Source organism: Portunus trituberculatus, chromosome 46 (assembly GCF_017591435.1).
Source record: "Portunus trituberculatus isolate SZX2019 chromosome 46, ASM1759143v1, whole genome shotgun sequence".
In the NCBI taxonomy this organism is placed as follows: Eukaryota; Metazoa; Arthropoda; class Malacostraca; order Decapoda; family Portunidae; genus Portunus; species Portunus trituberculatus.
In genome coordinates, this window is record NC_059300.1 from 6,964,752 (window position 1) to 6,974,751 (window position 10,000).

The 10,000-nt window shown below is 45.1% G+C and overlaps 1 protein-coding gene across 12 annotated transcripts in view; it reads right to left on the reverse strand.

Annotated features, from left to right (window-relative positions):
• The window catches only part of LOC123520195 (protein lava lamp-like), a 294,136-nt gene that overhangs the window by 194,090 nt on the left and 90,046 nt on the right, over positions 1 to 10,000 (reverse strand). For 11 of the 12 annotated variants that reach the window (XM_045282247.1, XM_045282251.1, XM_045282250.1 and 8 more), the window contains one exon: positions 4,853 to 4,909. The exons of the other annotated variant lie outside the window; for it this stretch is intronic. In XM_045282247.1, the coding sequence (XP_045138182.1) occupies positions 4,853 to 4,909 (57 nt within the window). The remainder of the gene's footprint in view (positions 1 to 4,852; positions 4,910 to 10,000) is intronic. 12 annotated transcript variants of the gene reach the window in all.

Consider the following 10,000-nt stretch of genomic DNA (forward strand, 5'->3'; position numbering starts at 1 on the left):
AAGGGAGGAGGTAAATGAACTGGTGAGAAAGAGGAGGAAGCGGAGAAGCAGCAGAAGAAGCAGGAGGCGGAGGAGGAGATGGAAGAAAATAAAACACAAAAGATGACAACAACAGTGATGGAAAGAACAGCGAGAACAAGGGATAGGATAGATGAGGAAGAAGACAGAGAGAACACGAAGGACGAAGAGTAACAAGAGACTGAATACGGCGAGGGTGCATGTTCTGCCTCTGCCTGCCTCTGTCTCCTCCGTCAGGCACACTGCGGGCGGGTCACGAGGATGCTGATAAACGACGCGCCTACTCATGCCGCCACCACCGCAGGGACAGGCGTGGCTCCGGCAGACGCACGCCTTTCAGAGAGCCAGTTGATGTCGTGCAGATGTGGAGAGGTGATGTCACTGCGAGGGTTCAATAAGGTGGTTTCGAGGCATAGATATAAAAGCTTGTCTATTTGGAACTAAGACTAATGATGTTTTATTTTTAATTGTGTTAGTGAGTGGTATTAAGGGTTTGTTCTCTCTCTCTCTCTCTCTCTCTCTCTCTCTCTCTCTCTCTCTCTCTCTCTCTCTCTCTCTCTCTCTCTCTCTCTCTCTCTCTCTCTCTCTCTCTCTGCTTTTGTTTGCTCTGCCTTCAGTCTCTTCTCATATAAAAAGGTTCCTTCTTCACCCGTGACATATAAAGAAAATATTCATACACTATCATAAGAGAAAATGCTGCAAAATTGTAGTGTTTTCGTTTAAGAGTCGTGAGCCGTGACAGTGACATTTGAATCTGCTGAAGTAGTAGTTGTGTGCAGTGCGAGTACTTCCGGATAATAAAGCATTGTTTTCGGGGCGTGAATGGAATTAGATCGCTTTCTCAGTCACAAGAAGCCACCTCGTCTTCCCCATCATGGTTGAGTTAAGACACAAACTAACACCTTGCCGCTTGCCTCACCACACTCCTGAGCCTTCTAAGCATGCCAGCACCACCACAACACCACCACCACCGCCACCACCACAACACTACCACCGGCACCACCACCACGTCACTTCAACACCTCGCATCGTTGACACTTCTTTCTCCCTTCCTAACATTCCTCTACCTGTTCCTCTATTGATGACAATCACAGGATAAACGTTACCTTTGTCCTTCGAGATGACAAAGAATAAGGAAGAGAAGAGAGTTGATCCCTGAGCATCCTTTTGTGTAGAATGAAGAGCCTTCACATTGTAACTTCGAATAGGTTAAATAGAAATTTACGAAACCTAAAAATAAATAATTGCAAGTCATAAGTCACTAAACATGAGAAGGACGAACAAGTAAAAGACACGAGGAACAATCACAGTGCGACAAGGACACCGGCGGGGATGAGAGTGTCCTTCTCCAGGTAATTGTCATTGCTTTGTTTGGAGCCACGCCAAGCTAACCTGAATTCCTTGCTGCACAGGGAAGACCACGATGCTAATTACAAACCACGACAACTAACCCAGTTTCTGTGGCGGGTCACCTGAGCACCTCCAACCGGGGTCACTCTCCTGCAACCACCGTCACCCAGGCTGTGGGGCTCAAGTCATCTGGCGAGGGTGTGGCGCAGAAAAGTTTGAATACCGTACGTTCCCTGTTCCCCTCACAGGAGATGAATGCTTGCACATCACGCGCAGCTTCCCATCAAACAGGTAGCTTTAGTAGACTAGTTTTTTCTCTCTCTCTCTCTCTCTCTCTCTCTCTCTCTCTCTCTCTCTTGATGGACATGTTGATGGCGGATTGCAAGGATGCCATGATGATACGTCTGTAGTTTCACCTGCCCACACTACTAATGGGTGTCTGTATAGCAGGAACGCAGGTCAGGCCGGCGAAATACCAAGTGTTACGCTATGTAGTTACTGGAGATTTAATATTCACATTGCGGAATGTTGCGAGTCATGGTACTGAAGGCAAACACGTGCAGGAGGTGAGGACCCGCGTGTCGCATTTCCGGAAAACACCGCGCGTCACGGAACAGCAGAGGGTCAGGGTGCCGATGTGCCTGGAACGTGGCGACACTGCAGCTGCTCCACCCTCCACGGACGCGTCTTTAGAGGAGGAGGAGGAGGAGGAGGAGGAGGACCTGAAGGATTTACAACGACGAAGTGTATATTTACTCTAACCTTTCCCATTGACACCCCTTCCCTTCTTTTCTTTCCCTCCCATTCCTCACCTCTCCTCCTCCCTCCCTTTCCCCGCGCAGTCCACCACGTCCCAGCACCTCCATCATCCCCCGTGACACACAGCCCTGTACCGTTCACACCAAGGACTGACACCGGAAAACGAGACCAGCGAATTAAAATAATGTTCCCCCCAAGACCGCATCGGAACCACAAGTGCAGCGCCACGGCCGGGAACGCCACGCCAACACCCACGCTCCTCTACTCCGGCCGCAGGTAACCGTGAATACAAAAACCACTAATGATGACACTCTCGTCTTCCTCTTCCTCCCGCCGACCCCGCCAGCCAGCGAAGGTCCCACGCGGCTGTAAATGACACGTCAAGGGGAAGAGCGCGGGGGAGAAGGGACCACCACACAGGACCACAGCAGACCACCCACACCCGCCCACTCTTCTTTTCCTTATCACCCACTCTCTCCCTTCCCTATCCTTCTATTCCACTTCTCTTACCGCAGCCACCTCCCCGACTGCCACCCATGTTTCTATTCCGTGCCAACCACCTCCTCCGCCACCCCTTCCACTCTTTTCGTTGCCACCCACCCACCCACACGCAATCCCTCCACACAAATCCAGCACGACCCCGCCCACCGCCACCCTGGGAGGTCGTTGTCACCCCATCGTAGCTCAGTGGTTTCAGGAGCTCGTGCTACTACTCCTACTACTGCTACTGCTGCTGCTACAGCTGCTACTACTGCTATTGCTGCTGTTATAATTACTGCAAGTATAGTGCACTGAGTAACTACTGCAATTACTGATAATGTTGCTGCTATAGCTACTGCTACTACTAATGCTGCTATAACTATTGCTACTACTGGTAATGTTGCTGCTATTTGTGTATGTAAATATAGGAAAAAACTACACTTAGTATAAGCTCAGTCTTTCTCTAGAAACACAAGTTGAAAGCAAACAATAATAGCAGACTTGTTTGCCTTTACGAGACACTTATGTAGCTAAAAATGACAGCGTTAAATTTAAATCAAAAGAGTTAAGAAAGTCAAGGTGAAGACTCTTTCTTGCCACCTCACTCTTCCCCATCACACTCTCTTCCTCTCTCCTCATCTCCTCAAGCCACAGGCACTACACTCTCTCCCATGAATGAGCAAGACTCGCACATACGTAAAGACAACCCACCCACGTCACGGTTCATGCGAGGTAAGATAACATAACCTTTAGCGTGGTGCCTTGTCTCAGTCTTCACTAGCAAGCAGAATTACCGCTACATAGACACTCCTCTTGTACACGCTGACTGTTCTCGCAGGTTAATGACTTCACGAGGGAGTAAAGGGAATAGAAGAGAACATGTAAAATAAAGAAGGGAGGAAGGGGAAAGGAGAAAAGTATGTAAAGTAAAGAGACTCTAGTAAAGCTGCAGACATTCCCAGGACAATGAAACAGCATAACAAAGGAACACTGGAGAAGAAAAAGTGATGAGAGAAAAAAAATAAAAAAAGAAAGAAGAATTTGAATAAAGGAAGGAACATTCTCAGGAAAGTACACTAAAGCAAGAAAAAAAATAGGAAAATGAAGGATGCATACAAAAGTGAAAAAGAAGAAGGATGGCAAAAATTATAAGAAAAAGAAAAAAAAAGGGAGAATTTGAGAATATGTCAAAATTATTATCACGAAAATTCAACAACAATAAGAAAAATTTTGAAGGAAAAGGAAAGAAGTATAGAAAATAAAAATAAAAAGGAAGAGTTTGTCATCTTTCACTATTTTTTTTTTTATTTATTTTTTTTTTTTACTGCAGTATTTCTAAAGGCAGCTGCTGTTTAGTATGTCGTGACGGTAGGAATGTGGGCAAGTGATAGAAAAAAAAACACGAATAGAAAGAACCTAAATCAGAAAATGACAAAAAGGTAAATAAACAACCTCCAGGCTTCACACAACACCCGGATTCGTTCTCCTTTAGACTCGACACAGCAGAAGTGGCCAGTGGAACAAATGTGGCGAAAGGTGAGAGCTGAGTGACTCGTGAAGGGACCACCCACATCTACCTTCAATGAAAGGACACACACACACACACACACACACACACACACACACTTTCAAGATCAATTTTCGTCACAACATCACATCTGACGAATGAAGATTTGAGGTGAATGTGATACAGCAGAAAGATGGGATAAAAGAAGACATGAGAAGAGATGCAAATATATACGAGTAACTTTCAATAAAAGAAATAACTGCATGAGAAACGGAAGAGGAGGAAAGCGAAAAAAAAAAAAAGGAGAGGAGAGGAGAGGAGAGGGAAGAAAAGACAGCACAAGGAAGGAGTCGAGAGAAAAGGAAGGAACGTAGATGGATGGGAGGAAAGAGAAGGGAAAGGAGAAGACTGTAGGAGGAAGTAAACGAAAGGAAAAAAAAGGGAAAGGGAAAGAAACAAATAACGGAAGGAAGGGAAAGGAAGAGATACGAGAGAGAAGGACTGCAAAAGGAAGAAAACGGAGGAGAAAAAAGGGAAGGAAGGAAGGAAGGAAGGAAGCAAGGAAACAAGCAAGCAAGCAAGCAAGGAAGGAAGAAAGGAAGGAAGGAAGGAAGGAAGCAAGGAAGGAAGAAAGGAAGGAAGGAAGGAAGAAAGAAAGAAAGAAAGGAAGGAAGGAAGGAAAGAAAGAAGGAAGGAAGGAAGGAAGGGACAGAAGGAAGGGAAGGGAAGGGTACTCACCGTTTGCTTCCTGGCGGAGTCGTCAACCCGGTCGCTGCTGCCGTCCCGCTGCTGTAACTGGAAGGAAGTGTGTGTGTGTTAGCGATATCATGTAAAGAAGGAAGCACCCCCATCCTCCTCTCTCTCTCCCTCCCTCTCTCCATCTCTCCCTCTCTCTCTCCCTCTACCTCTTCCTCTCCCTCTGCCTACACAAAATAATAATCAAAACTTACACAATCACCAACAAAACAAAAAAAATACTATATCAATTAGAAAAGAACAAAAGTCACCACCAAATTTACTTCACAAGGTTCCCAGTGTTAATTCCCGGATCATTAGCGTCCATCTACCTGTCTGTCCTTGATTAGTCTCTCTCATCCTCTCCCTCTCCCTCTCTCCCTCTCCCTCTCCCTCTCTTTCTTGTGCTTGTTAGGTAAGAGAGAAGAGAGGAAAGATAAAAGCAAGAGGAGAACGAAGGAAAAGAGATTAGATAAACTGGGAGAGGTAAGAAAAATTAATAAAGGTAAATAAGTAAGAGAGGACTGAGAGAAAATAAAGCCATGAGGAGGAAGAGTGAGAGGAGGGAGGAGAGTGGAGAAAAATAAGACAACGTGGTAATGAAAAGAAGAGGCAAGAAGGAAGAAGAAGAGAACACGAGGAAGTAAAGGTGAAGCGGAGAAGAAAGAAAAAGGAAATAAAAATGGGAGAAGCAATGACAGAGAGAGAGAGAGAGAGAGAGAGAGAGAGAGAGAGAGAGAGAGAGAGAGAGAGAGAGAGAGAGAGAGAGAGAGAGAGAGAGAGAGAGAGAGAGAGAGAGAGAGAGAGAGAGAGAGAGAGAGAGAGAGAGAGAGAGAGAGAGAGAGAGAGAGAGAGAGAGAGAGAGAGAGACATATCGTCCAAAAATTAAGATAACCAACATATACTCTCTCTCTCTCTCTCTCTCTCTCTCTCTCTCTCTCTCTCTTACACGTATTTTCCATATCAATAATGACTAGTGAAATAATGATATCTGTGTGTGTGTGTGTGTGTGTGTGTGTGTGTGTGTGTGTGTGTGTGTGTGTGTGTGTGTGTGTGTGTGTGTGTGTGTATTGGATAATGATGGAAAGGACATGCAGAAAGCGAATGGGGAGGGATTGGGGAGGGAAAGGAAATGATTGTGGGGAGGAGGGAAGGAGAGAAAGGGAGATGGAGGAAGGGGAGGGCAAATACTGATCCCAGAGAGCAGTACAAGGAAAGGGAGGGAGAGAGGAGGAATATTTGCTTTCCTACCTCCCATTCCCTCCTCCTCCTCCTCCTCCTCCTCCTCCTCCTTCTTTTCTCTTCCAGTTTTCCACGTATGTTCTTTTCAATGACATGGCTTTCTATATAATCACAATCAATTTTCTCTCTCTCTCTCTCTCTCTCTCTCTCTCTCTCTCTCTCTCTCTCTCTCTCTCTCTCTCTCTCTCTCTCTCTCTCTCTTACACACAGACACACACACACACCAACAGAGCGTAAGAATGTGGGAGTTGTATTATCATTTAACCTCCACCTCTTCTTCCTCTTTTTCCTTAATCAACTCAGCAAGTCTCGACCGCAAGAGATTTTGAGGGAGGAGAAAGAGAGGGAAGAAAGTGCAAAGAGTATAACAAGTATGCAATTAAATGAATAGATAGATGGACAGACAGACAGACAGACAGATAGATAGATAGATAGAGAGATAGATAGATAGATTGATTGACTGATTGATTGATTGATAGATAAATAGATAGACAGATAGATAGATGAAATAAAAATAAAGAGTAGAACAACAACAACGAAGAAAAAGATGAAAACAAGGAGGAACTGGTGAAGGAGGAAGACAAATAGGAGGAAAAGGATAAAAAGACAAGCAAGAGGAAGAAGAGGAAGAAAACAAGAGGGAGGAAGAAAAAAAGAAATACCATGTGACGCCACACTTGCCAAATACGAGGAGACAATCTGCCTGGTTTTAAAATCCCCCGGGCACGGAGTTACACACACACACACACACACACACACACACACACACACACACACACACACACACACACATACATACACGAAAATATCGCGCACGGTTACAAGCTTTTCAATTCTCATTCATTGGCACGCTTACACGTTCACGCACGATCTTCTTCTTCTTCTCCTTCTCTTCCTCCTCCTCCTCCTCCTCCTCCTCCTCCTCCTCCTCCTCCTCCTCCTCCTCCTTCTCTTCTTCCTCCTTCTCCTCCTCCTCCTCCTCCTTCTCCTCTAGCCACGCCAGCACACCCAAGACCGTAACGAGGCAAGGCATTGTTTGGGAGATTAGGCAAAGAACACGACAAAGAGAGCACTCACCTCCTCCTCCTCCTCCTCCTCCTCCTCCTCCTCCTCCTCCTCCTCCTCCTCCTCCTCCTCCTCCTCCTCTCCTCTCCTTCTAGCTTATCAGTTTCTCATTTTCATCCTTCTTGTTCTTTTCTTCCTCCTCCTTCTTCTTGTCTTCCTCCTCCTCCTCCTCCTCCTCCTCCTCCTCCTCCTCCTCCTCCTCCTCCTCCTCCTCCTCCTTCTCCTCGTCCTCGTCCTCGTCCTCGTCCTCGTCCTCGTCCTACTCCTCCTCCTCTCCTTCCAGCTTAACAGTTTCTCAGTTTCATCTTTCTTGTTCTTTTTTTCCTCCTCCTTCTCCTCCACCTCTTCCTCCTCCTCCTCCTTTCCCTCCTACTCCTCTTTCTTCTCCTCCTCCTCCTCATCCTTCTCTTATTCCACAATCTTTTTTCTACTTTCCATTAAGCTTGTCCGTTCCAATCTACAATTTCTTTCCTTAATTCCATCTTCCATTATTCAGTGCTTTCATATCTACATTCTTATCACTTTCTTCTTACTTTCCTTTCCTAACTATCATTATTATCCTCCAGCTTCTCTTCTCATTGTTTTGTCTTCTTTCTTTCTCTTTTCTATGTATTATTCTCCTTCCTTCCGTTCGACCTTATTATGCGAAATCTCCAATCAGCTGCTTTTGTCTAGAGAATCACGAGCTTTATTCATCCTTCCCCTTCCTCTCTCCCTCTCGTGACTGCCTCAATTACCCGCCGCCCTTCCCCTGTCCGTTGGTGAGCCAGCCTAGACTGTCAGTTCCTTACAGGCTCACATACACAAGACTCTCTCAGTGTCTCTAACTTTTGTTCTTGTTGATACTACGAAGCTGAATATGAGAGAAACTGTGTGTGTGTGTGTGTGTGTGTGTGTGTGTGTGTGTGTGTGTGTGTGTGTGTGTGTGTGTGTGTGTGTGTGTGTGTGTGTGTGTGTGTGTCATGATACGTAGTAATGCCAACATGACACTTCTTATCTGAGACCAAAAAAAAAGGAAATTGATAACGGAGATGATGATGTAATGGAGAATAACGATAAGGACATGATAGTGAAGATGATGCTGATGATGATGATGGTGGTGGTGGTGGTGGTGGTGGTGGTGGTGGTGGTGGTGGTGGTAGTGATGGTGAATATTATGAATGTACCACACATATGATGAGTAATGGTGAATGAAGAGTGGTTGTAGTAGTAGCAGCAGTAGTAGTAGTAGCAGTAGCAGTAGTAGTAGTAGTAGTAGTAGTAGTAGTAGTAGTAGTAGCAGTAGTAGTAGTAGCAGTAACATCACACGACATCTTCATTCTAAAGGCACCATCGCCAACACAGTAAGAGAAAAGAGCGCAAGTGGCAGAACCGATAACATTACAGAGAAGCGCAGCGCATTAAAACGGAGCAGCCCAGCCATAACTGCACCTCATTGCCGTCCACCTGAGGGCACGAGGCGGACAGGTAAATAGAAACTGCATGTAATCAGCCACAAACAACCTCTATTGGGAAACTAATCAAACTACTTTACGACCTCCTAGATGAGAAATGTTTTTGACCGAGGTAATACTTCTCTCTCTGCCTCTCCCTCTCTTTTCTCTCCCTCTCTCTCTCTCTCTCTCTCTCTCTCTCTCTCTCTCTCTCTCTCTCTCTCTTTTCTTGCACCTGTTAACCTCCAGTGACAAGCGTCCACTCTATCCACTTAAGCTATCAAATAATTCTATACACAAGTTTAAGAAGAAATTAAGAAGAATGACGGAAGGGAAAAATTATGAAACAAAATACCTCAATAATAATGGCCACGGATTAATTAATGGGGTGAGAGAGAGAGAGAGAGAGAGAGAGAGAGAGAGAGAGAGAGAGAGAGAGAGAGAGAGAGAGAGAGAGAGAGTAGAAATCGGGAAGTAACAAAGTGTAAATGTGAAGGAGAACGAGAAGAAAGAGAACAAGAAACTCAATTAAACAAAAGAAGAAAGAAAGAAAGAAAGAATTAAAGATAAAAGAGAGAGAGAACAAAGAAACAAAGTAGAGATTGTAAGCGATGATAATGACGATGCAAGAGAAAACGAAGAAGATGGAGGCACCCCAGCACCGCCGCCTTTGTCACCACGTAGCAGTCAGAGGGCCGTACTGTATAACGCTTTGCTTTCTATTTTCAAACGCCCACAGAGATGACAGGACGGGTTTTCAAGAGCACTTCACCTGTTAACAATGTAGAGGACTCGTTAACCGCCTTCAGTACTGGGACACATTTTTACCCTGAGATTTGTATAAGATTAGACTATTTTATTAACATTAGGAAGGGTCTATGGAGGTCAGAAGATTAATGGCCACAGTTTTCACTATTTCAATCCCTCACACAAGTTCCTGAAGCTGTATAAAATCACCAAATAGTAAGCAGAATGAATATGGAAACGCGTCATGGTACTCACGGGGTTAATTTATCACTAGAATCATAAAAATGCGCCTAAAAACTACGTAAAATAAGCTGTGTTTTAGAATATGGACCAGAAGCGATGCGTATGAAGCTGCGGGAACACCTGTGACTGTTTTAGGCTCTTCATCCACTCCAACACTTATTCTCGTCCTGCGTGTACCGTCGGTGCAAGAGAATGGACGATACAGAAGGAAAAACAGGACTAAGGCACTTCACACCTTTACTTTCCCTGACACAAGTTAAATGCTGCTTAGGGCAACTCACTAAGCCACAAAGTGTACATACGCCATTCTCTCACTCTTAGCCACGGTAAAGCAGATAACAGGGACCAAGAACGAAAGAAATAGAAATAAACAAAATCTCTCTCTCTCTCTCTCTCTCTCTCTCTCTCTCTCTCTCTCTCT